The sequence below is a fragment of the Akebia trifoliata genome, chromosome 3 (assembly GCF_017979445.1).
Source record: "Akebia trifoliata isolate Shusen 1 chromosome 3, ASM1797944v1, whole genome shotgun sequence".
Lineage (NCBI taxonomy): Eukaryota > Viridiplantae > Streptophyta > Magnoliopsida > Ranunculales > Lardizabalaceae > Akebia > Akebia trifoliata.
The window spans coordinates 58,095,136-58,120,937 of record NC_141377.1 but is presented as its reverse complement, the minus strand read 5'-3'; the positions used below and the strand labels follow the sequence as shown (position 1 = coordinate 58,120,937).

Here is a 25,802-nt window from a genome sequence, read left to right as displayed (position 1 = left end):
GAGTTTAACTAAAATGCATCTGGGTTTTGCTAATACTAGAGAGCTCGCTGGCAACCAATGTGTTGTGCCCACAGATGTAGCAGTGTGATTTAACATTTTTTTAAGATTGTCTTCCAAGGAGATACTAGATTTACAAGGAGATGGTCAATGAGAGTCTTGATTGGTAAATTACATTGTTTGATAGGTTTGAGCACATTACGTCAGGTTTTAGTTCATTAAAGATCAGTTATGAAAACCCCATTGTACAGGAGATTTCTACGAACCATCTCCATCGGCAAGTGGTGATGAATTATTTTAGTTCATAGGCCACCTCTTGGATTGTCATGCTTTAACCACACCGCAAGTTTCTCAACTGCTCGTTTTCTCTCTCTATAGAACAACGAAGGTTCCTTGATATTTAATTATTATAAGATTACCACAGGGCTCTATAAATGTCCGACTCTGGACCCAACTGGGTTTCAGAGATGGTGCCAAATAAATAAGAAAACAGCAATGAGATTGATTGATAAACTCAAATAATTGTATCCATTTATTCTACAGTACACAAGCTTTTATTCCAATAGTGTCAAACTTAAGACACTAAGTTCTTAAACAGTTTGAATAGCCAAAGGAAAACCTATCACAATGTCTTCCCCAGCTTTTTCACAGCCACCACCTGTTGGCCAAACTCCCATTGGAAGGCCTAAAAATTGAGGTATATGTGTTGTCAATCTCTTCACCTTCCAATCTCTCTCTACAGACTTCACACCAGGGACTCGTCTAAGGGCTTCTGCCTACCAAACAAATTAAACTTGCATAAGGGGGTGGAGATTTATTCATATATATAATATAAAAAAACACTGATATAGAAGTAACAAAAAATGAACTACATGCATACTTCATAGTAACAAAGTTCGGATTCGATAATTTTTTGGAGAGGGTTCAGTTCAAACAACGATGTTAGAATCATATCATGTTTCTTCTCAAGGTGATTAGAGTAGGCCGTAACCAATTCACTGCAAAGATGCCCATGGAAGAGGAAAAAAATAGTGAGCAAATACAGTTATAATTTGAATTCTTCGAATCAGATGGCAAACACTATGGAACAACATTTGGTTATAAAGGGTGCCTAGTGACTTGGCCGAGATTTAATCCTAAATCTACCTAAAGAAGAATCAAAATTGGGAATTGGACACAATAAGGAAGACATGTGTTCCGCTTACTGATCAGCGATGAAGGAGATGGTGGAGTCGTTGGGGAGGTTTGAAATGCTGAGTTTACGGAGGGACCTGGAACTTCTAGTGATCAGCATTTGAAGCATTTGATCGAGGGCTCGGGCTGGCACCAACGACTCCATTAACTAGTGAAAAAAAAAAGGATGATTATGTTCAATGTCCATACCTGAATTGCACTTTGCTTGGAACTCAATGACTCAAATTCAACAAAGCCAAAACAGTATCCTTGTTGATGCACCAATAAGAAGATAAAACAAAAGCCATAAACATTATGTTAAAAGATGTAAAATTGGTGTGAAATGCTGCATAATATACATAAAACAAACCTTATTACTTCTGACTTGAACACCCCTTGTCTTAATAGGCCCAAATTTCTTGAACTCCTCTTCAACTTGTTCAACTGTCACATTCATAGGCAAATTCCGGATATAGATGGAGTGACCCTCGACTGTGAGGAATAGGATGCACAAATTAGATAAGAGCTCCAAAAAAAAAAACATTAAATTGAAAGGAAAGATAGTTATACATGTAGGTATTTGAACATTAATACAACTATTGAGGGTGTCAAGCATGTTGCTCGAGGTAGAACCAATACACCCCTTAGGCACATTAAATCTGATCTACGTATATTATATCCAATATATAATGCAAATAAGCATGCAATATAATGACAATCATTTGGAAGTAGCCAGCTCACTAAGTTGGATAAAGTCTCAGAGAGTTGATACCACAACCTGGGTTCAAGACCCACTTTCACCAACTCTGTTTCCCTGCCTTCCATCTAATCTTTCGCAATCAGTTCCTGATGAGCAATTTCACATTCATACATACATTATCACTATATTTGAACCACAGTAATATCATGCACCACAGATTATTATATGAAGAGAGTAGAACAGATACCACAAAAAAAGGCTAAATAAAAAAAGAAAGAATACATGATCACAAAGTATAACCGTGCGCGCACCAAATCCTGATTTGCTAAAACTAGGACATCTACATGTCAACAAAATTTAAATAAATAACTAAGTAAGAAGTTTAAGCCCAAGTTTGAACAAAAAAAGCCAAGTCTGATTGATTCTAACATATCGGCTTCTTGGTTTTGGTAATATTTAAACTGTTTAAATGTAATAATGTAATGATCTAAAGATCTAAAGAAATAAAAGAACTACACACCTCAAAAATGATACCATCCAAAGCCATTGCATTACTAGCCTCCTCAAAATGTAATGCTCTAGGAGCTCACTAAATTTTCTCGACTATTTATATCTTTCTACTGAAAACATTTCATTGCGTGATTCTAATATTGTGCTGATAATTGGTAGATATGTAAAGCGTTGGCTTACATTCATGGTAGTGTTGGAGTGTGCCATAGAGACATCAAACCCCAAAACCTTCTGGTATGTTATTGTGCTGTTAGTAAATAATCTATGTGCATTTCTTTTGCTGCAATATCTATGTTCTGGTTTTGTTAGGACTACAGCAAGCTGAAAAGTACTATTTTATTTGAAATTTTAAATTGATTTGCTGACTCCAGTTTCAAAAATAAGACCACATTTTTCTGTAAACAACTTTACAAACTATGTGTAAATATCAAAGATGAATGAAACTGTGTAAATATCAAAGACCACATTTTAAATTGATTTGCTGACCACATTGTTTACAGATATTTTAGACAAATTTACAAAATGAATAAACAACTGATACAAACTAAAAAAAAATTAAAAATCAATGGTTCTCCACAAAGTTAAGCATTTAGACAATTTTAAAATGGGGTTTCACATGGATAACAATTAAGGATTTAATTTAAACACTAGAACTACAATCTTCTCAATAGAGATGCTTATTTCAAATAATTCTTACTAAAATCACAATAAAATAAAATAAAAACTACTGATTTAATCCAAAAAAATTTAATCGAAAATAAACCCTAAATAATTCTTGATTTATTGTCTTCAAAAAATCGGAAACTAAAATCACAATAAATAAAATCGAAAATCAAATCACAATAATTCCGGCTTTTTTTGACTTCACGAATGAATAAATTAGTCATGTTCATAGAATAATAATTACAGTGTATGAGAAATCACAATAAAAAAAATAAAAAATAAAAAATAAAAACTTACAGTTCTGTCGAAGCATCCGAAGGTTTCAGCGATGAATAGGGCGAGAGAGAGAGAGAGAGAGAGAGGCAGCGAGAGTGAATGAGAGAGGCAGAGAGAGTGAGAGAGAGAGGCAGCGAGAGTGAGAGAGAGAGTGAGCCGTTCGTGCGAGGGTTTCAGTGCGAGAGTGAGCCGTTTGTGCGAGGGTTTCAGTGAGGAATAGGGCGAGCGAGCGAGAGAGAATGATGAGAGTGAGAGAGAGAGAGTGAGAGAGAGGGCGAGAGTGAGAGAGAGGGTGAGAGCGAGCGAGAGAGATCGAAGAGAGGAGAGAGTTCGAACAAAGAGAGAGAACAGAGAGTTCTGTTCTCTCTGGTTTAAAGAGAAGAGGGAGGAAGCATGAAATACCCAATTCTTAAAGGATGGCGCTGTAAATATATAACTTTTTATTATAACGGGTGAAATTAAATCGCGTCCGTTGGATCACGTTATATCTAGTGGTCCGAAAATGTTTGCCAAACAGTTCGCCATTCCGTTAGCCCGCGAACGCTCCCCTATATATATATAGGGGGGCGTTCGCTGGCTAACGGTTTGGCAAACTGTTTGGCAAACTTATATGGGTCGTTCGATATTACGTGATCTGACGGACGCCATTTAATCTCGTTCGATATAAAATTATACATATATTACAGCGCCATCCCTCAAAATATATTCATATTATTTAAAAGCCCTCTTCTCTTTAAACCCCTCGCAGCAGAACAGAGAGCTCTCTTCGAACTCTCTCTCGTTCTCCTCGCTGAACCCTCCCTCTCTCTCTCTGTTCGAACGGCTCCTTCTCTTCTCTCTTTGTTTACCCTAAGGAAAGCTCAACGGCAGGTAAGCTCTCTTATCTCTCTCTCGTGATTTTCTCTCTTCTCCTTCTCTTTTTTGGCTAAAAGAACCCTAACAACCTCTATCTCAGATTTCTAGATCTCAGACGAAGCCCAATACGAAGCTTACGACCTCATCTTCCCTCTCTCAAACAAAGAAGAAGGTGAAGAAGACAAGAATCTCAGCAGATTTCTAGTTCTCAGACGAAGCCCAATACGAAGCTCACGGTCTCATCTTCCCTCTCTCAAACGAAGAAGAAGGTGAAGAAGACAAGAATCTCAACCGAATCTTCCCTCTCTCAAAGCTCACAGCTTCTTCTTCTTTCACTCGATTCCCCCCTCTCACAGTATGTTCTTAAGCTCCCCATCTCTTAGTTTAAATCATGAGAATTGTTTCTTCCATCATGGATTCAAGATTCAAGTTTAAATGAAACCAAGGTATGATGTAGATGAAATTCATTTTGTGATGTCGATTTCAATTATTTTTTATTATCATTGTATGACAGAATCCTCTAGTGTTTGTTAGCAATCTCTAAAATGTTATTTAGTCTGGAGTAATTCCTTCTTGTTATGTTCATATATTATAGATCTATTATAAATGATTTTTTTTCTCACTAAGTTAGCCCATCTCAACCATTCATTGACTATGACTATCTAAGAATGTTAACTACATTCTCCCAGATCCAATTTTTTTTTTTTATCGAATCTATGACTGAACTAGAGTTCGATCTGAAAATGAAAAATGCTGATCGAATTCCTATTTTTTGGGATCGAATCAAATAATGAATAACAATCAGATCATTACTAGCCCTACCCCCACACACAACTGAGGTCTAAGCCCATTTTTGTTTTATTTTGTATTGTTATCTTTTATCAAGACAAGATCTCAGATTACTAAGTTGTGTATAGTTCGTGTCTTGTCTGGTATGATACTCATAAGAGTTTTTTCTATGTGATGTTAAAGTGATGTGTCATATTAAAATTGTGTATCACCTGAATCCTTCTAATTCAACCTATTTGATACGAGTAATGTACCCTCATTTCAGACTATTTTGTATACTTTGACTTGGACTCCCTCCCTTCCATGTAGTTGAAAATTTATTGCTCACCAGATATTTTTGCGAAATGAATGGTAATTTTCACTGAAATATATACAAAAAGAGAAATTCTATTAAATTTAGATTCAAGCCTTGTGGAAATGGTACTATTTCATTAAGATATGTTGAAATTTAATAGTATGAATTGAACCTCACCAATTCTTTATCATTTTTCTTTTTGCTGTTTCCAAATCTTGAGATGGTGCTTTAAATTTCAAGAATTGGTGTTAAAAGTAATATCTTGCAGACAATATCTCTTACAGTGGCCCATGTTTTTCGACACAGATGAGAGAATTTTTGTGGGATACAAGGCAAAGCGGTTGCTTGAGAGAGCAGTCTGGAATGATACTTCATTTCTTGTGGTAAGCTTAATAACTAATGGCCCTTGATTTTCATTGATTATATCATATCATAAGCCACTCGTGGTTGATGGCTAAGGTATAAAAACTATGCTTGCTCTTAAACCTGAGACATATAGGTGTTGGTTCAACATTGTTATGTTAAAATTGAACCAGCAGATGATTTTGAACTATTTATGATAGTCAAGAAAAATGGTGTTTATTACCAGTATCAACATGCATTATGGTGCTTGTCAGGTCATCTTAGTGACCTTGAGTTAAAACAGAAATAAATGCTTCGTATTGATATATAATAATGTTTTAGTCCATTTTCTCTATGGCAGTCGATTGATGTAATGGACTACTCATTACTGGTTGGGGTGGATGAGGAGAAGCATGAACTGGTTCTCGGAAATAGGTGGATTTCATGAGACAGTATACATGGGACAAGCATCTTGAGACATGGGTGAAGGCTTGTGGCATCCTAGGTGGATCCAAGAAGACATCACCAACTGCTGTCATTTTTTGTTAGAAGATTGTAGAATAAGGCTCTTTCAATATCTGCTTCAACTATATTCCTAGCTTTTGAAGATAGTGGAGGAATAGTGGAACGTGCAGATTGCGGGGTATGGGGACCCTATGTATATGCTAACTTGCCTTTCTTCACCTCAGTTCTCTGTCTTGAATGATTGTTATCCATCAAGTCTATTTGAAAGGGGGTTGAGGGAAGCTTTTTTTTTTTTTTCTAACTTTGTATTGTACCAAGTGATTGCTGTTGGGCCTGGTCCGTTGGACGAAGAAGGCAAGAGGAAACCACTAACAGTCGTCCCGGAGAACATGGTCTTGTACTCCAAATATGCTGGAAATGAGTTCAAGGGCAGTGATGGTTCTGATTACATAGTTCTTAAGGCATCTGATGTGATGGCAGTTTTGTCTTTAGTAGAAACAATATTGTACTCAGCAAGGGTTTATTACATTTGTTGGCTTTAAGGGTTTTTTTCTCTCTTTTTTTCCCAGGTAAGTGATGTTCAAGTGTAATCAACACAGGCTTTATTAGATATATTTATTCCGCACTTTTTGATTTGGGAAATCTATAAATCAATTCAAACAATGGAATTGATATATCTTAAGCAAACCAACAGGTAGGCCTCTCGTTTGATTGTGGCATCAATTTTCATAGTTTGTGGTGCCCTTTCATGACAATGAGGGTGGGGGTGGGGGAGAGAGTCCCATAATGCAAAGATACACCATATTTGACTGAGAGATTAACCATAGTATTCTAAGAACAGTAAATAATGGCCATTGTAAATATGAAAAATATGGCATTGAGTTTTTGATACTTGACTTTTTGTCAAGTAACACATTGTAGGAAAATAGATCTATTATGGGTGGCTAAATTAATGTTGGATTCATTCTCCAACACCTATTTCTTGATCTTATATTACTTTAAAGATCTTAAGTGAGGAAAGTACAAGTTCTCTTCTTTGACATAGTGAAGATTGCATTTCCAGACACAGATCTCCGAGAAGCCTAGGACTGGTCCCTTGTCTCTTCCCACTGTGGGTCACAATGTCAAAGGTCCAAATCTTGGTCCTTTATCGGCCCAGAGGGATGTGAAGTTAAGTCAGCAGGTAACCAATCAACAAGTTTGGGGGATGTGAAGTTAAGTCAGCAGGTAACCAATCAACAAGTTTGGGCCCAACAACCAACTTAACAAGCAAACGATGGTGGTGGTGCTTTGGGTTGGGTGACGCATGTAAAGAGAATGAAGACGGATTCTGGTAAAAGGAGGTCAACTAATTTATGACTGAAATTTAAATGAGTGTAAATATAATGAAAAAACAAATTGTTCTTATTGATTTCAGGTGTAAGATCAATGGTCGTTTTGGACTGTACAATAGACTATTAATACAATATAGTATTCCTCATCATGTCTCTCTTCTTTTAACATCCATACATATTTCTCCTCTTAGTGAGTTACATATGGGGTCGGCACTATTTGTTGTTTGACTTTTTAAGGAATAATTAATCTCAACGCTGGGATGCTATGCCAATCTTTGGAAGTTGTGATTCCTATGTTTTCCATCTTTGTTGTAGACAAGCATATTTTATTTAAACATGTATTTCACGTGCAACGCACGTGCACTTTACTAGTATAATAAAAGACAATGGTGAACCCAACTATTTTTATTATCCCACAAAAAGCGGGATGGATAAAGATTTAATTTTATTACGAACATTATAGATTATAGAAAGGATAATGATTTTTTAACGCACCTGTACGCCTCGTCACAGAATCGTAGGTCATTTGCTTCGGGATACGCAGGATTATAATGGTTGGAAAATGGTCAAGAGATTGAATTGAATCACAAGTATCAATTATTCAAAATTTTTTTTTTTTCAGTGTGACTTGTTGTTCTGTTTTTCCGATATTGTAAGGGGTAAAGTTACGAAGAGATCCAGTCATGAAATGGTCAAGAAATGTTGCTGCCATTTTGATTCATCAAAAGATTGGTACACCACACTCAAATCGCTACCAGATTTTGATTAAGTCCCATTTGGAAAATATGGTAAGAGAGAAGTGTAAAACTGGAACCCTAGGGTTTGTTGAGGCATTGGGTTTGTTCGATCATTTGGTTCAAATGCGACCCATGCCTTCCATTATCTCTTTTAATCAATTGTTTGGAGCCATCTCCAAGATGAAACAGTATTCTACTGTCTTATCTATGTTTACTATTATGATGAATAATTCTGTAGAAATCCAACCTGATCTTTTTACATGTAACACCTTGATAAATTGTTACTGCAACTTGGGTCGGATGGATATCAGTTTTGCTGTTTTTGGAAACATTCTCAAACGTGGGTTCGAACCAAATTGCGTAACTTTTACTATTCTGCTTAAGGGTTTCTTTAAGGAGGATAACGTAACTCAAGGGATGGAGTTGTTTAACAAAATAGTGGAGAATGGGTATCCACACGATGAAATTACATATGGTACGATAGTTGATGGACTTTGCAAGAGTGGGGATGTTAATGGGGCTCTTAGGTTAATCCGAGGGATGGAGAAAGGAAAATGGAAGCCTAATAAAATCATGTATGGTTCTATTGTTGACAGACTTTGTAAGGAGAGCCGGGTAAATGATGCTCTGAACCTCTTTCAAGAAATGATTGACAAAGACATCGTGCCAGATGTCGTCACTTATAGCTCTTTAATTCATGGTCTATGCAGTTTTGGTCGGTGGACAGAAGCTGCAGGCTTTTTCAATGGCATGGTGAACGGTGGAATCATGCCTAATGTAGTAACCTTCAACATTCTAATAGATGGTCTTTGCAAAGATGGGGGGACTAAACAAGCACTCGATGTATTAGAAATAATGTCTCAAAGAGGTGTTGAGCCCAATGTTGCCATATACAACTCTTTAATTCATGGTCTATGCAGTTTTGGTCGGTGGACAGAAGCTGCAGGCTTTTTCAATGGCATGGTGAACCGTGGAATCATGCCTAATGTAGTAACCTTCAGCATTCTGATAGATGGTCTTTGCAAAGATGGGAGGACTAAACAAGCACTCGATGTATTAGAAATAATGTCTCAAAGAAGTGTTGAGCCCGATGTTACCACATACGGCTCTTTGATTCATGGACTATGCAGTTCAGGTCAAGGGAAAGAAGCAACAAGGTTATTCAATGAAATGCAAGATCGCAACATCTCCCCGAATGTAGTCATAATGAATATGCTAGTGGATGCTATTTGCAAAGAAGGGAAGGCCAAAGAAGCACATCAACTATTGAAATGGATGATTCAAAGAGGTGAAAAGCCCAACGTAGTCACGTACAGTATGTTGATGCATGGATATTGTTTGCAAGGCCATATGACAGAGGCAAAATATGTTTTTGATTCAATGGTGAATAGTGGTCATGAACCTAATGTTTATAGCTATAACATTTTGATTAATGGCTATTGCAAGGATAGGAAATTGGACGAGGCCAAGCAACTTTGTGAAGATATGCATCGCAAGGGATTGACTCCCAACACAATTACCTACACCACACTTATGGATGGGTTGTGCAAGGTTGGGAGAGTTGTGGAAGCTCAAGAGCTTTTCAATGAGATGCAAACTCATGGCCAAATTCCAAATATCATCACATACAATACATTGTTGGATGGGTTGTGGACAAACAATTACCTTTCCGAGGCAATGAAATTATTTAATGAGATGGAAAACAATGGATTGAAAGCTAATATTGTAACTTACAACATCATTATTGGTAATTTATGCAAAACTGGGAGCATAAATGCGGCAAAGGAATTCTTTTGCAATCTTTCAACCAAAGATCTTCGACCTGACACTATAACATATAACACAATGCTCAGCGGTTTTCTTAAGGGAGGAATGTTGAAAGAAGCTGAAGATTTGTTTATGGCAATGGAAAAGAAGGGCTCTATTCCAAATGATGTTACATTCAATATCATGGTTCAAGGATTGATCCAAAGTAATGCTATACCTAAGGCAATGCATTTTCTAAATGAAATGGTTGAGAGGGGCTTCTCAGCAAATGCAGACACCACGGCTATGGTGGTGAATTTGGTTGTAAGGGATGGATCAGATCATGAGCATATGGAGATACTTCGTAAATTCTTGCCAGAGGGCTAAAGTAAAGGTAAGATACTCAATATCGAGGTAGTACTTCGCAAGTCATTTTAAGGAGTAAATGTTTTAATTTTATGTTATTTCTGCTAGAATTTTTTTGTTCACGATGATAATGATTTCCATGATAATGTTTTAAAGTGTAAGTGAGTTAGTATCTCAATCATCTTACTTTTGTGTTTTCTCCACATGTTTCCTTTGCACTGCATTTTTGGCCCAAAAAATTTCCGATAATGAATGAGGTTTGTGTCAAGTTTACAGCTGGTGTAAAAAACTGCCACATCCTATCATGAATCTTGATATCAGACTAGGCTAGACCTTAGGTCTTGCTGGACTGTTGTGGTGGACTTCAGATTGAACTGAAAGTGGGATGGACTAAGATGTCCAAAAGAATATGGATAAATCTGATTTTGAGCCCTAGATATGTGTGCACTGCTCCAGCATCATATAGCCGAACTCCATTTCATAATCCTTTAATATCATGAAACCCATTAAAATCTAGCAACCTCAACTGTTTTTTTTTTTTTTTTGATAACCAGAAACCTCAATTGTTAAACCTACCTATCCCTAATCACATCATTCATCCTACTTCATTAAATAATTACTAGCATCCTTTGTCTACAACTTGTTCCTATCTTCCAATCTAAGCTTGTCCAACGTCAAAGTCTAAACCGAAATTGTGGCATATCCCTATGAATAAATTTCAGGCTTTTAGGAAACCTAAGTTCATCAAACACCTTAAATGCATACTAAAACGAATAACATATTACTAGTTAATGAATTAAAGATTTCACAAAATGGTGGATAATTCTGGTCCTTGAATAGAAATGTTTATTTTCTGTGTTCTTTTTAATTATTTATTCCAACCTTCTTGTGTAAAGGTTGTATAATTTTATGGCAAAACACCTAATGTAGTAATGGGTACTAAACTCAATTTTTTTTTACCATCCAAACTTATTTTTTCAACTTGAGATCAGTGGCTCTATAAAGAGTTGGGAGCGGAAGTGATGTTATGTGGTCCTGTTGGGAAAGTTGTTGATGCACACTGCCATAACTTATCACCCCATGGGTGGAAAACAACAAGGAAAAAAAACCTTGATTCATGACATAATCTTTGTTCACTACTTATTTTAATGGCATTAGAAGTTAAATGGCCGTATCAATCACTAATTCACTACAAATTGTGGAGTATAAGTTTTGGGTGTTTCTACTTTTTCCCTCATTTCACCACTTTTATGATGATTGGTGTAATTTCACTCAATCTGGTATGGTTTTCATTGGTTATTGAATTTTCTGTTATTCAGATCAGTTGGGCAGGTATTTGAGCAAAATCTTGGGTTTTTTGCTTTTAGTATTTAGGGTCTCAAGTGAAGTATAGTTCTTAATTTGTATGTAAATGAAAAACAGAATGGATTTTATGTTTTTCCATTGTCAAATAGAATATGGAAACTCTCCGTAAAATCAAATTTTGTCATAGTGAAATGAATTTTTTTTTTAAACAATTATCACATTATTTGGTAGGTTTTTGTCAAAATAATATTGAACTTCTATAATTTGTAGGTAGCAGAAATGATATGGATCAACAACTCTTAAGAAAGATGTGGACCTCTAAAGAAGAAACGAGTTCGTGGCCATTGTGTAAGCATGCTCAACTACTATATTTGAAAAAGAAATATTCTTTGCTGTTTGTGAGTCGATAGAAAGCCAATTTGTTTTTTAAAGATTATTTTCAGGCCTTATACAACAAATTTTATCAGTAGAAAGAGTGGGCATTGAACTTACTGTAGGACCCATTTCAGACTCCACAGTTCCAATATTTCCAAAAATATCGGATGAGTTATCTGTGATAGCATCCATGTCGGTCGGTCGAGATCGAGTTTGAGTTTAGTTGCCAGAGTTGCATGAATTTTTAAAAATCACGATTATAAGTATGCTTTTAAGAAACATTCAAGACCAATTGTCTCACGTTGGGGCTCATCAAAGAAATTGGATATGACTAGTATGACCATCTGAAAGTATCATCAAAGTCAATAAAATTCGGTCAAGTCATTTAGAGCAGTAATGAGCTGGTTCAGGCCTGGTTCAATTGAGTCCCAACCTTACCCTAAATAGGTGGGCTCTTCCTAAACCTGCTCTATAATACCCCTATTGGGCCTAAGTCAACTAAGTCTTAACCCAATCTTAATGGGCTCGGTCTTGACTTAGGTCAGGTTCGAACAAAATAAAATAACTAGAAATTAATGTATTTTTTAAATGAAAAGAGTTTATTTTATTTTATTTTAATAATTTGTTTTATGTATTTGTAATTAATGACTTATTAACCTGTAATTATTATAAATAAAAGTTAAATTACAATTATATAGTATAGAAAAATATTTATCTAATTAACTATTTTATTAATATTTCCAAAATATATAATATAGGGCTAGATCTGGCCGGGTTGGGCACTATTAGAGAGAGAGAGAGTTCTTGCGGGGTTGATATGGAGGCCCTAACCCTTGTTTTATGGGGAGGCCAACGGGCTCAACGAGTTAAATAAGACAGCAAGTTTTCAAGTATGAAACCTTATGTTTTCACTCTCAAATCGATTTTTCTTCGTCTTTTTTTTTTTTTTTTTACTTTAATTTCTGAATTTTTTTTGACTTTTCAAAGAGAGATTTATTGGGCAGACCTCAAATACCCTTTACACAATATTTTAAATTAAAATAAACTCTTTCGATACTTGTGTGTGAACGCACATACCACTTCCTAGTGTAACTTAATAAAATAAACAAAATTAATACTAGGGGCAATTGGTCCAGTTCAAACCTAGAATCGAATCAAACCGATAGCTTTAGGATGGTTTGATTCGATTTGGAACAAGTTGCAATTCGATACCAGGTTACGAAAATAGAGAACCAATCAATTTGGTTCGGTTCTCAAATCAAACTTGTGTAGAACCAAACCAAATCAAGGACCGAACCCCTATGCAATAATTATATATATATATAGGGTCGGGTTCCGTAGACACATAAAGCTACTCATAAAGTTACAACGTTTTTATCTTATATGGTTAAAAAGGTTCGGAATGGGCTGATTTTTTGTGAGGATGATCTCTATGGTGAAGGTATCATCCTTGCAAAAAATCATTTCATTTCAAAACTTCTAACCCTATCAAAAGTGATTTACAAAAATTGGACGGTCTAAAATTTTTCAACTTGTAAACATGGGGCTAGAAGTTTCATAATGGGCTGATTTTTTGTGAGGATGATCTCCTCACCATAGAGATCATCCTCACAAAAAATCAGCTCATTTCAAACATTTTTGCCCATATAAGACAAAATACATTGTAGCTTTATGAGTAGCTTTATGTGTATACGGATCCTAATCCATATATATATATATATATATATATATATATATATATATGGGTCCCGTTCAACAACAAACATTTTGGCAAAACATTTTTCAAAACAGGTTTTGAAATGAGCTGATTTTTGGTGAGGATGATCATCCTCACCAAAAATCAGCCCATTCCAAAACTTCTAACCTCAGTTTACAAGTTGAAAAATCGTGGACCGTCCATTTTTTGTAAACCATTTTTGATGGGGTTAGAAGTTTTGAAATGGGCTGATTTTTGGTGATGATGATCTCCTCACCGTAGAGATCATTCTCACCAAAAATCAACCCATTACAAAACCTCTAACCCATGATTTGAAAAATGTTTTGCCAAAATGTTTGTTGCTGATCATTTCCACTATATATATATATATGGGTCCCATTCAACAACAAACATTTTGGCAAAACATTTTTCAAAACATGGGTTAGAGGTTTTGGAATGGGCTGATTTTTAGTGAGGATGATCTCTACGGTGAGGAGATCATCATCACCAAAAATCAGCCCATTTCAAAACTTCTAACCCCATCAAAAATGGTTTACAAAAAATGGACGGTCCACAATTTTTCAACTTGTAAACTGAGGTTAGAAGTTAAAGTGTGTGGTAAAACTTAGGGTGCTGAACATTTCCCATATATATATATAGGGTCGGTTCCGTCGACTCACATTGCGACACACCGTTTTGTCTTATATGGGCAAAAATGTTTGGAATGGGCTGATTTTTTGTGAGGATGATCTCTATGATGAGGAGATCATCCTTACCAAAAATCAGCTCATTATGAAACTTCTAGCCCCATGTTTACAAGTTGAAAAATTTTAGACCGTCCAATTTTTGTAAATCAATTTTGATGGGGTTAGAAGTTTTGGAATGGGATGATTTTTTGCCAGGATGATCCCCTCATCACAAAGATCATCCTCACAAAAAATCAGCCCATTCCAAATATTTTTGCCCATATAAGACAAACGGTGTATCGCAATGTGAGTCGTAATAGGGGTCGTAATAACGCTATCTATATATATATATATATATATTATGAATTATTTTAGAGGTTAGGACATAGATTAATGTTTTATCTGGATAAACTAATGACTTTTTATGGATAGATTAGTGAGATTATTGTATGAAATATTTTTTTATTATATATTTGATTTTTCATTAAAAAATATACTTACAATTTATAGAATATTAGCAATCCGTAAAATCGAATCAAATCAAATTGACTTTAGTTCGACTTAGGTTGAGTTGATTCCAATGAAATTTGATTCAGTTCTGATACTTATTTATTGGAATCGACTTTGTTGGTTTGATTCCAATTTGACCCCAAACCGAATCAAGTTGCACCCCTAATTAATACTCAAACAAAATCCCCCCAACCCCAAATTTTTTTTTTTTTTTTCCTTAAAGTAAGAGAGACCCAATCAATAGATTTTAACACCATTCACTTTCCTAATGAGCCCAAAATACTAATTACAGCACATTCTGCCAAAATACAACAATGATTTGAAATAAAATTATGAAACCAATTATAGAACTCAAGTCCAGGTACAATGGGAACCTACAAACAATAATTATTAAAAATAAATATAACTGCAATCGTATAGCATGACTCTTATAACTACTAATTTGTTTAAAATTACAAAAATACACTTTCAATCTTAATCTCTCCTTATAGAATTTGTAATAAATTAGTTTTTTTTTTTTTTTTTTTTTTTTTTTTTCTCTTTTTTTAAAGGGATAATTTCACATTTTTTAATTCAACTTTTTTCATAAAATCTATATAATAAAAGACAATAGTGAACCCAACTATTTTTATTATCACACAAAAAGAGGGATGGAGATTTAATTTTATTACAACATTATAGATCATTGGCTTCGGGATACGCAGGATCATAATGGTTAGAAAATGGTCGAGAGATTGAACCACAAGTATCAATTATTCAAATTTTTTTTTTCAGTGTGACTTCTTGTTCTGTTTTTCCGATTTTGTAAGGGTAAGTTTACGAAGAGATCCAGTCATGAAATGGTCAAGAAATGTTGCTGCCATTTTGATTCATCAAAAGATTGGTACACTCTCTGTCTCTCCCTTCTTCTTCTATTCTACAAAACCACCACACTCAAATCCCTACCAATTTAAGTCCCATTTGGAAAATATGGTAAGAGAGAAATATAAAACTGGAACCCTAGGGTTTGATGAGGCATTGGGTTTGTTCGATCGTTTGGTTCAAATGCGACCCATGCCTTCCATTTTCCCTTTTAATCAATTGTTTGGAGCCATCTCCAAGATGAAACAGTATTCTACTGTGTTATCTATGTTTACTATTATGATGAATAATTCTGTAGAAATCCAACCTGATTTTTTTACATTTAACATATTGTTAAATTGTTACTGCAACTTGGGTCGGATGGATATTAGTTTTGCTGTTTTTGGAAACATTCTCAAACGTGGGTTTGAACCAAATTCCGTAACTTTGAATATTCTGCTTAAGGGTTTCTTTAAGGAGGATAAAGTAACTCAAGGGATGGAGTTGTTTAACAAAATAGTGGAGAATGGGTATCCATACGATGAAATTACTTATGGTACGATAGTTGATGGACTTTGCAAGAGTGGGGATATTAATGGGGCTCTTAGGTTAATCCGAGAGATGGAGAAAGGAAAATCGAAGCCTGATGTCGTCATTTATAGCTCTTTAATTCATGGTCTATGCAGTTTTGGTCGGTGGAAAGAAGCTGCAAGCTTTTTCAATGGCATGGTGAACGGTGGAGTCATGCCCGATGTAGTAACCTTCAGCATTCTGATAGATGGTCTTTGCAAAGATGGGAGGACTAAAGAAGCACTCGATGTATTAGAAATAATGTCTAAAAGAGGTGTTGAGCCCAATGTCACCACATACAGCTCTTTGATTCATGGACTATACAGTTCAGGTCAAGGGAAAGAAGCAACAAGTTTATTCAAGGAAATGCTAGATCGCAGCATCTCCCCGAATGTATTCATAATGAGTATACTAGTGGATGCTCTTTGCAAAGAAGGGAAGGCCAAAGAAGCACATCAACTATTGGAAAGGATGATTCAAAGAGGTGAAAAGCCCAACATAGTCACGTACAGTACATTGATGAATGGATATTGTTTGCAAGGCCATATGACAGAGGCAAAATATGTTTTTGATTCAATGGTGAGTAGTGGTCATGAACCTAATGTTTATAGCTATAACATTTTGATTAATGGCTATTGCAAGAATAGGAAATTGGACGAGGCCAAGCAACTTTTTGAAGATATGCATCGCAAGGGATTGACTCCCAACACAATTACCTACACCACACTTATGGATGGGTTGTGCAAGGTTGGGAGAGTTGTGGAAGCTCAAGGGCTCTTTAATGAGATGCAAACTCATGGCCAAATTCCGGATATCTTCACATACAATACATTGTTGGATGGGTTGTGGACAAACAATTACCTTTCCGAGGCAATGAAATTATTTAATGAGATGGAAAACAATGGATTGAAAACTAATATTGTAACTTACAACATCATTATCGATAATTTATGCAAAACTGGGAACATAAATGCGGCAAAGGAATTCTTTTGCAATCTTTCAACCAAAGATATTCGACCTGACACTATAACATATACCACAATGCTCAGCGGTTTTCTTAAGGGAGGAATGTTGAAAGAAGCTGAAGATTTGTTCATGGCAATGGAAAAGAAGGGCTCTATTCCAAATGATGTTACATTCAATATCATGGTTCAAGGATTGATCCAAAATAATGCTATCCCAAAGGCAACGCATTTTCTCAATGAAATGGTTGAGAGGGGCTTCTCAGCAAGTGCAGACACCACGGCTATGGTGGTAAATTTGGTTGTAAGGGATGGATCAGATCATGAGCATATGGAGATACTTCGTAAATTCTTGCCAGAGGGCTAAAGTAAAGGTAAGATACTCAATGTTGAGGTAGTACTTCGCAAGTCATTTTAAGGAGTAAATGTTTTAATTTTATGTTATTTCTGCTAGAATTTTTTTGTTCACGATGATAATGATTTCCATGATAATGTTTTAAGGCGTAAGTGTGCTAGTATCTCAATCATCTTACTTTTGTGTTTTCTCCACATGTTTCCTTTGCACTGCATTTTTGGCCCCAAAAATTTCTGATAATGAATGAGGTTTGTGTCAAGTTTACAGCTGGTGTAAAAAACTGCCACATCCTATCATGAATCTTGATATCAGACTAGGCTAGACCTTAGGTCTTGCTGGACTGTTGTGGTGGACTTCAGATTGAACTGAAAGTGGGATGGACTAAGATGTCCAAAAGAATATGGATAAATCTGATTTTGAGCCCTAGATATGTGTGCACTGCTCCAGCATCATATAGCCGAACTCCATTTCATAATCCTTTAATATCATGAAACCCATTAAAATCTAGCAACCTCAACTGTTTTTTTTTTTTTTTTTGATAACCAGCAACCTCAATTGTTAAACCTACCCATCCCTAATTACATCATTCATCCTACTTCATTAAATAATTACTGGCATCCTTTGTCTACAACTTGTTCCTATCTTCCAATCTAAGCTTGTCCAACGTCAAAGTCTAAACCGAAATTGTGGCATATCCCTATGAATAAATTTCAGGCTTTTTGGAAACCTAAGTTCATCAAACACCTTAAATACATACAAAAACGAATAACATATTACTAGTTACCTTTTTCCCTAATGAATGAATTAAAGATTTCACAAAATGGCTGATAATTCTGGTCCTTGAATAGAAATGTTTATTTTCTGTGTTCTTTTTAATTATTTATTCCAACCTTCTTGTGTAAAGGTTGTATAATTTTATGGCAAAGCACCTAATGTAGTAATGGGTACCAAACTCAATTTTTTTTTACCATCCAAACTTATTTTTTCAACTTGAGATCAGTGGCTCTATAAAGAGTTGGGAGCGGAAGTGATGCTATGTGGTCCTGTTGGGAAAGTTGTTGATGCACACTGCCATAACTTATCACCCCATGGGTGGAAAACAACAAGGAAAAAGAAAGGAAGCCTTGATTCATGACATAATCTTTGTTCACTACTTATATTAATGGCATTAGAAGTTAAATGGGCATTTCAATCACTAATTCACTACAAACTGTGGAGTTTAAGTTTTGGGTGTTTCTACTTTTTCCCTCATTTCACCACTTTTATGATGATCGGTGTAATTTCACTCAATCTGGTATGGTTTTCATTGGTTATTGAATTTTCTGTTATTCAGATCAGTTGGGCAGGTATTTGAGCAAAATCTTGGGTTTTTTGCTTATATTTTTCAAACTCATTGTATCGATTTAATACTCGGCTTTTGCAGGTTTATTGGTTTAGTGATCTGACTTCATTTCCTTTGTTGTGTATTTAGAGAGGTTGTCATGAGTGATTTGTTGCCCATCAAAATTTCAGTGTTTGCCTTGTAAAAGTTGTTAGATACCAATGCTTATAGTATTTAGGGTCTCAAGTGAAGTATAGTTCTTAATTTGTATGTAAATGAAAAACAGAATGGATTTTATGTTTTTCCATTGTCAAATAGAATAAGGAAACTCTCCGCCAAATCAAAATTTGTTATAGTGAAATGAATTTTTTTTTTTTTTTACAATTATCACATTATTTGGTAGGTTTTTGTCAAAATAATGATATGGATGAACAACTCTTAAGAAAGATGTGGACCTCTAAAGAACAAACGAGTTAGTGGCCATTGGGTAAGCATGCTCAACTACTAGACTCCAATGAAAGGGTGTGAGTAGGGGTGGGGGGTGATGTAAAAAAAGGAAACTAAGGCCACGCTTGGTTGTATCTGCAAATGCAAATGTTTTGCAATGAAAAACTTATAATTGCTTGGTAGCTACCAGGAGATATCTTGTGAAACCATACTTCGTGTTTGGTTGATTTGCAATATAAAAGTTTTGCAATGACTCTTTGTTAAAATAAAATGTGGAAACAGTTTTAAGTTATTTGGCCTCATTAAAAAAAAAAACTATTCAAATTACAAAAACATGTATATGAATTTACAAAAATATCCCTTTGATGAGTAGCGTTCTTGGGACAAATCCCTTTCACTTCATGGTTTTAAAACTCATCCAAGAGCGAGACGTTTCGCCCGAGCTAACTTGGTATCATGGTTGGACCAGATAAACTAAATGTTGCAGACGAGAATTTGACAAACGAGACAATCCAAACAGCAACTTTTCGTGAAATAAATGAGATGTCTCGAATGAGATTTTGCAAAATCTCTTTCGAATTAAAACGGGACAGCAAGTTTTCAAGTTTGAAACCTTATGCTCTCACCCTCAAATCGATTTTTCTTTATCTTTATCCTTTTTACTTTATTTTTTAATAAGAATCATTTCTGAATTTTGTTAGATTTTTCAATGAGAGATTTATTGAGCAGACCTCACTGTTCTCTTTTTATTACAAAAACTCCTTAGGAACAACTCCAAGGGTGAAGTTTGTTACTCACCAAACCTCATTTTTTCAAGTTCCTTTCCCAACAAACCTTTTAATCTCATCCACGTCATCATATACTTTTAAAGTCCTAAGAAAATAGAGAGTTTCTATTAGCACCCCAACTTTTTTACTTTTTATCAGTCACTGAATTTTTATTTTATTTTAATTGGGGTGCAATAAGTAGCAGTTGGGTACTCTATTTCGACACACTCAAAATTACACATTGAAACAAATTTAACATTTGTTTAAAATTAAGATTAAACCCATATAAAATAATAAATCTAAGTTATAGAAGTCCTAAAAAATTATAGAGTTTCTATTGGCACCCCCAACTTAGACTTATTCTTAATCATTAAAATTTTATTTTATTTTACTTGGGTGCGATAAGTAGAAGTTGGGTACTCTTCTTCAACACTAATGATAAGGCATGAAAAGAAGTCAAAAATTAGAAATTGAAAGTAAACATAAAATTACTTCAAGCCTTCATAAGCATTAATCATTAGATGTAAACATAAATTTGAACAAAAAGTATCATTTTGGAAAATTACATCTTCCCCATTCTGTTTACATTCAAAAATACATCTTTGCCTTGTATGTCTTCACCCAAAACAAAACAAAACAAAACAAAAAAAAGCATCTTTCTCCATTTGTTTACCCTCAAAAACATACAAAACAAAAGAAGAATAAATATTCCTCATGAAATAGGAGTTACATCAATGATTAATGCTTATAAAGGCTTGAAGTAATTTTATGTCTACTTCTAATTTATGATTTTAGACTTCCTTTCATGCCTTATCATTAGTGTTAAAACAGAGTACCAACATTCTACTTATTACACCCCATAAAATAAAAATTCAATGATTGAGAATAAGTAAAAGTTGGGGTGCCAATAGAACCTCTATATTTTTCTTAGGACTTCTATGGCTTAGATTTAGAATTTTATATGGGCTTGACGATTATTGTAGACAAATGTTAAATTTGTTTCAATGTGTAATTTTCAGTGATGTTGTTTAATAGTTCATTGGAGCGTGATAAATAATTTAAGAAATATTGGTGTAATAAGTAAAAGTTGGAGTGCCAATAGCCATTCTTCAGGAGGAAAGAGAACGTAAGGAGATGTTAAATATAGAAAAGTGAGGGTAGAGTGGACATTTAAAAGTATATGATGACGTGGATCCTATTTAAAAGGTTTGTTAGGTAACGAAATTGAAAAAAGTGAGGCTTGGTGAGTTACAAACTTCATAAAGCAAGGTGTAATAAAAAAGGCAACAGTGAGGTCTGCCCGGTAAATCTCTATTTTTTTAAATGGTTAAAACCCATATTGTCTCAAAGCCGAACGAGACGAGACATATAACCCGAGCTAACTCGGTATCTTGGTTGGACGAGACGAAACGTGAAACCGAGTTTTAAAACCATGTTTCACAATCACACAATAGCTCCAGTAAGTAAGTGTGGGAACATCTTACACCAGGTTAGATTGTAGTTCCCAACAGTTATAAATGGATGGCCTGGATTGATGACTACTATGAAACTGATTGATAAAAATTCCCTTATCAGCACAAGTTTTCCCCAGAAGAACCAAAAATATGCTTCAGCAAATCTATACGTTTTTAAAAAAAAAAAAAAAGTAAGAACTATGAATCCTTTAATATTCATCAGCTTTACTGAGATACTCCAATTGATGATATTCAATAAATATAACAAAATCCCTCCCCCCTCCCACACACAGAGGTAAATAATGTTAAAGGCTCTCCCCCAAATCAAAAAAAAAAATGTTAGTGTTTTAAGCAAAATATAAGCAGATACTCACCTGCTTATTTATAATAAATATAATAGCCCAGATAACAAAATGACCACCCGGTGAAAAAGAAACAAGGAAATAAATAGAGAAGAAAGAAATCAAACACTACCACCGTCGGAAGCTGCAAGTTTCTTTCTCTGTTGGTGCTCTGCAACTTTGTAATCTACTACTTCACGAAACAAGTTCACGTCAAGCACACAGTCCTTGCTCCCATAAACTGCCGCTTGAACACTTGCCATCAACTTCGCTATCCCTCTCCCTGAAAATCCCTCCATCTTAGATGCAGCTTCCCTAATTATCTCATCCGACAAACCTTTGATCTCTATCTTTTGTGGTTCTCGCCGGAACAAAGATGAAATCCAGCCAGATTTTCTTTCTCCAGCCCTAGTGATGTACTTGTCTAGGTAGAGCTTAAGTAGTTTCACCCGTTCCTCTTCCCCAGGGAGGGGAAATTCAAGGACCTCGTCAATGCGGTCAGCTACAGCAGAATCAAGATCACCAGGACGGTTAGTGGCAAGGGCAAGTACTATATCCTTAGACTGATCTCCTGCACGGAAAAGGAGGGCATTGAGTGTGCTCTGTTGGGCTTCACTCATGTAGATTTTGTTACGCCTGAAAAATTGGTCCGTTAGGTTCAGTTCTCTCAAATAATTGTCTCGATGAGCCAAAAACGGATGCAAAACCATCCAGTGCATGCACAATGCAGATGCCCCCATGCATCATATATGCCAACAACAGATATTAACATAACTAAAAATTACTCCCAACAGATATGAGTCCATCCTTGAAAAGAGAAAGGGGAAAAAACAAGAATGACATTTTTATAAAGATGGTTAAGACAAACAATTTTCAAAATGGTAGTGCACCGGGAAAAGGCCGCCATGCAGGTTCAGGGACCAGACACCTATACATTAGGAGTGTCCCCACCCTGACCAGTATGAGACCTTCCAGGTATTGGTGACAATACCTCACAGTCCGCGAGGCTTGCTTTTCCTGGCACACTGCACAAGACAGAAATTTGCCCGACTAACCCAGTTATCACTTTTTTTAAGCTTTTGTCAATCCAAGAGGTTGCCTCTCAATTAGTTGGATAAAAAAGATCAGCTCACAAATTGAACAGCATTATGTCAATTGTCAAGGAAGTAAGGAACTCCCTTAGGTCGGCCTGTTATGAAATCCACTATTGTACATAAGAACTTAAGGCACCAAAGACTACTCACTCGCACAAAAATGCATCTGCTTCATCGATGAAAAGCAACAAAGCCTTCCGGGACTTTTTACCCCAATCAAATAACTGGTGTATCTTGGTGACAGCCTGTGCTCCCAGTGGCGCAACATCTCCCCCAGTCATCAATGCCCCTAGGAGCATGTTATGCAAGTCTTAGATTGATTATTATTTATTAAAAGAGAAGGAACATCAAATATATTACAAGCCACAATTTTATTAAGGAAACTTGCCAGATCCAAGGTATGGATTCTGAAATTCACATTGAATTCAATCTTGTAGCTTCTCAGCTTGTTCAAGGCAACTGCGGTCATGAATTTGAGTAAGATGAATTATAAAAACAACTGCAATGAAATAAATCATGAAGCAGTGGGCACGAATTCAATCAATAAAATCCAATATATTGTGTTTAACAATATGGGATGGCATACCTGACCATGAGAACCTTTGCCCATAAAAGTTGCTGTATCGAAGTTACTTGTAGCCTCTTCAAGCTCCTCAAAGGATGATGTTTGATAAGCCGGAAGCCCAAGTGCTCCTAGTCTCATGGTTTGAGACATGTACCCTTCAACCAAGCAAGAAAAGTCAATCTGTCAAACTTTGTACTCATAGAGAATTTGTTGAAGTCATATCAAGTGAAGGCTATGTACTCCACCAAATTGAATTTGTGACATAAATACCATGTGAAATCACATATAAAAAAAAACAGGAGCATTGATTAAAGAAAAAAGAATCACGTCAAAAGGTAACTAATTCCAAAAATATATTGTCATGAGTATGTAAGCTGGGCTTGAATGTATATTGTGTTGAGAGAACAAAATTCAGTAATCTTTCTACAATTCATTAAACCAGAACCAATTGGCCAAAGCAATTTGTACTGGACTACTTCTCTGCGATCATGAATTTGGGTAAGATGAATTATAAAAGGGGGAATATTGTAGCTTCTCAGCTTGTTGAATGCCCATTCCAAGTGCCCTTACAGCAGCTTCTTTAGCAACTTTAACATCATTGCCCCAATTCAATAAAGTCAATGCCCGTGGCTTCTTTAACAAGATTATGCATGGTTTCCCTCCTCCAAGGCCGTTCTAGGCTTATGTTCATTCCCTGCAGATTAAATCAATCTCCATCAGCTTTAATAGCTGATGAGCATATATTTTTGACACCTATCAAAACATCCAAACGATAACTAAGACAACTTCAAATTTTAAGTGGTTCTAAAAACTTAATTAAATTACAACATAGACAGTTAAACATTATTCAAAGTTTAACAGCATAAGATTATTACCATGGAAATCAGTAAACTAGGCAATCAAAGATAGTCCCCAAATCGACCAACAATTCAAAAAACTTGGGCTGATTTTAGCCGTTAGAAGTACTAAAAGGTTAGGGTTTGTTTTTGGAGGAAGTTCACTTGGTGTGAGAGTTTAAGGATAAATTCTATGGGCTTCCAATGAGGATAAGGTTGAACTTATTGGTGGGACATCAGGCTAGACTAAATTAGACAAAATAGAGAAGAACTAGAAGAATAAGATAGGACCATAAGAATGAGCTTTTACAACACTGAATAAATCTGCTCAAGGAGCCAGTGAACAGGAATAATCTTCTTCGGGTGAAATAGAGTCACAACTTCCCACCCTAATATCGTCTATGCTGGAATCACCACATCAGAATAGAGGAACCATGCACACCTCAAAACACTCTAACAAGCAATTATGAAATTTATAGTGCAAAGAATTGTACAAGAAAAGCATTCCAAGAACAGAAAAAACTATAAACATATATAACCCCCCCCCCCCCCCCCCAAAAAAAAAAAAAAAAAAAAAAAATCACCGAATGAACTAGCTACCTAACCAGTAATCCATCAAAATAAGAGACTCAATTATCAACAAAATCCACCACATTGGTATCCTGAAATACTTTTAAGATTACTGCCAGTTGCATTAATAGCAGAGTCATGATATTCTAACTCAGTTTTATTTGGTGGTAAGCAGACCTCGTGAATCTCCATTTTCTCTGTTGAGATTCTAAGAGTGGTTTCATGATCTGAAACATCAACTCTGTTTGAGTTTCCACCAACCATTGCAAAACACCACCACCACCAAAACAGTTACAGAAACCATGAAAATCTGTCCCAAAACTCCTTGCTACATGTCCTAGGTGAAGTTTCTTCAGTTCAGTCGAGACGTTCGTTTACAGCAACGAGGTCAGATCTAATCTCTGATCGAGCGAAGAAGACAAAGTGAATCCAAGAGGAAGAGTGTGAAGGCAGAAGAGAGAAGCAAACGAGAAGGAAGCAAAGAAATACAGCAACGAGGTCGTCGTCGTCGTCGATGTCGTTAGCAGAGAGCAGCAAACGAGGGCTTCGAACGCAGGGAAACGAGAAGGAAGAAGAAGAACTAAGATTTGGGGTTTTTTTTTCTACGCGGAGGCGTTTGCAAATAACGAAAATTCGTTATTTTACAATCGTTTTTAAATCAACACACGATCTGAAACGTCGATCTGATAGAAATCGAATGGCTGAATCGATTTGTCGTGATATGAGTAGTTTTGGTTGTCGTCCGAATGCGACCCAAATATATATAGGGTCCCTTTCGGCAACAAACATTTTGGCAAAACATTTTTCAAAACATGGGTTAGAGGTTTTGAAATGGACTGATTTTTGGTGAGGATGATCTC

At 35.7% G+C, this 25,802-nt stretch overlaps 3 protein-coding genes and 2 long non-coding RNA genes across 14 annotated transcripts; 3 read left to right on the top strand and 2 right to left on the bottom strand.

Annotated features, from left to right (window-relative positions):
* Positions 1 to 421: 421 nt before the first annotated feature.
* On the bottom strand, positions 422 to 2,048 carry LOC147408350 (uncharacterized). Its single transcript, XR_015175831.1, has 4 exons — positions 1,946 to 2,048; positions 1,381 to 1,662; positions 878 to 995; positions 422 to 773 (listed from the first exon to the last, which is right to left on the bottom strand). It is a non-coding gene; the product is annotated as an uncharacterized LOC147408350 (long non-coding RNA).
* Positions 2,049 to 3,898: 1,850 nt separating this feature from the next.
* On the top strand, positions 3,899 to 6,698 carry LOC147408349 (uncharacterized). Of its 2 annotated transcripts, none has more exons than XR_015177077.1 (4): positions 3,899 to 4,189; positions 4,275 to 4,620; positions 5,565 to 5,641; positions 5,962 to 6,698. It is a non-coding gene; the product is annotated as an uncharacterized LOC147408349 (long non-coding RNA). The 2 variants fall into 2 exon arrangements; XR_015177078.1 differs by having other exon boundaries at positions 3,901 to 4,189; positions 4,275 to 4,529.
* A 1,152-nt stretch (positions 6,699 to 7,850) lies between these two features.
* Positions 7,851 to 12,136, top strand: LOC147408348 (uncharacterized). 4 transcript variants are annotated; one of them, XR_015177066.1, is made up of 3 exons: positions 7,851 to 10,276; positions 11,831 to 11,901; positions 11,986 to 12,136. XR_015177066.1 is itself a non-coding variant. In XM_086437300.1 (3 exons), the coding sequence occupies exons 1-2, from the start codon at positions 8,714 to 8,716 to the stop codon at positions 10,267 to 10,269; spliced, it is 1,461 nt and encodes a 486-aa protein (XP_086293426.1). In that variant the 5' UTR covers positions 8,565 to 8,713; the 3' UTR covers positions 10,270 to 10,276; positions 11,824 to 11,974. The 4 variants fall into 4 exon arrangements, 2 of the variants coding, with proteins under 2 accessions (XP_086293425.1, XP_086293426.1); XR_015177065.1 differs by having other exon boundaries at positions 11,824 to 11,901; XM_086437300.1 differs by lacking the exon at positions 11,986 to 12,136 and having other exon boundaries at positions 8,565 to 8,751; positions 8,847 to 10,276; positions 11,824 to 11,974.
* A 3,335-nt stretch (positions 12,137 to 15,471) lies between these two features.
* On the top strand, positions 15,472 to 19,200 carry LOC147408347 (uncharacterized). 2 transcript variants are annotated; one of them, XM_086437303.1, is made up of 2 exons: positions 15,472 to 17,566; positions 18,971 to 19,200. In XM_086437303.1, exon 1 carries the CDS (start codon positions 15,655 to 15,657, stop codon positions 17,557 to 17,559), a length of 1,905 nt encoding a protein of 634 aa, XP_086293429.1. In that variant the 5' UTR covers positions 15,472 to 15,654; the 3' UTR covers positions 17,560 to 17,566; positions 18,971 to 19,200. The 2 variants fall into 2 exon arrangements, with proteins under 2 accessions (XP_086293429.1, XP_086293428.1); XM_086437302.1 differs by having other exon boundaries at positions 18,548 to 19,200.
* Positions 19,201 to 21,881: 2,681 nt separating this feature from the next.
* LOC147408346 (uncharacterized) lies at positions 21,882 to 25,621 on the bottom strand. 5 transcript variants are annotated; one of them, XM_086437309.1, is made up of 5 exons: positions 25,120 to 25,621; positions 23,558 to 24,230; positions 23,360 to 23,430; positions 23,122 to 23,260; positions 21,882 to 22,448 (listed from the first exon to the last, which is right to left on the bottom strand). In XM_086437309.1, exons 4-5 carry the CDS (start codon positions 23,237 to 23,239, stop codon positions 22,000 to 22,002), a joined length of 567 nt encoding a protein of 188 aa, XP_086293435.1. In that variant the 5' UTR covers positions 23,240 to 23,260; positions 23,360 to 23,430; positions 23,558 to 24,230; positions 25,120 to 25,621; the 3' UTR covers positions 21,882 to 21,999. The 5 variants fall into 5 exon arrangements, with proteins under 5 accessions (XP_086293435.1, XP_086293436.1, XP_086293433.1 ...); XM_086437310.1 differs by having other exon boundaries at positions 23,390 to 23,430; XM_086437307.1 differs by having other exon boundaries at positions 21,882 to 22,513; positions 23,390 to 23,430; positions 25,120 to 25,602.
* Positions 25,622 to 25,802: the final 181 nt, after the last annotated feature.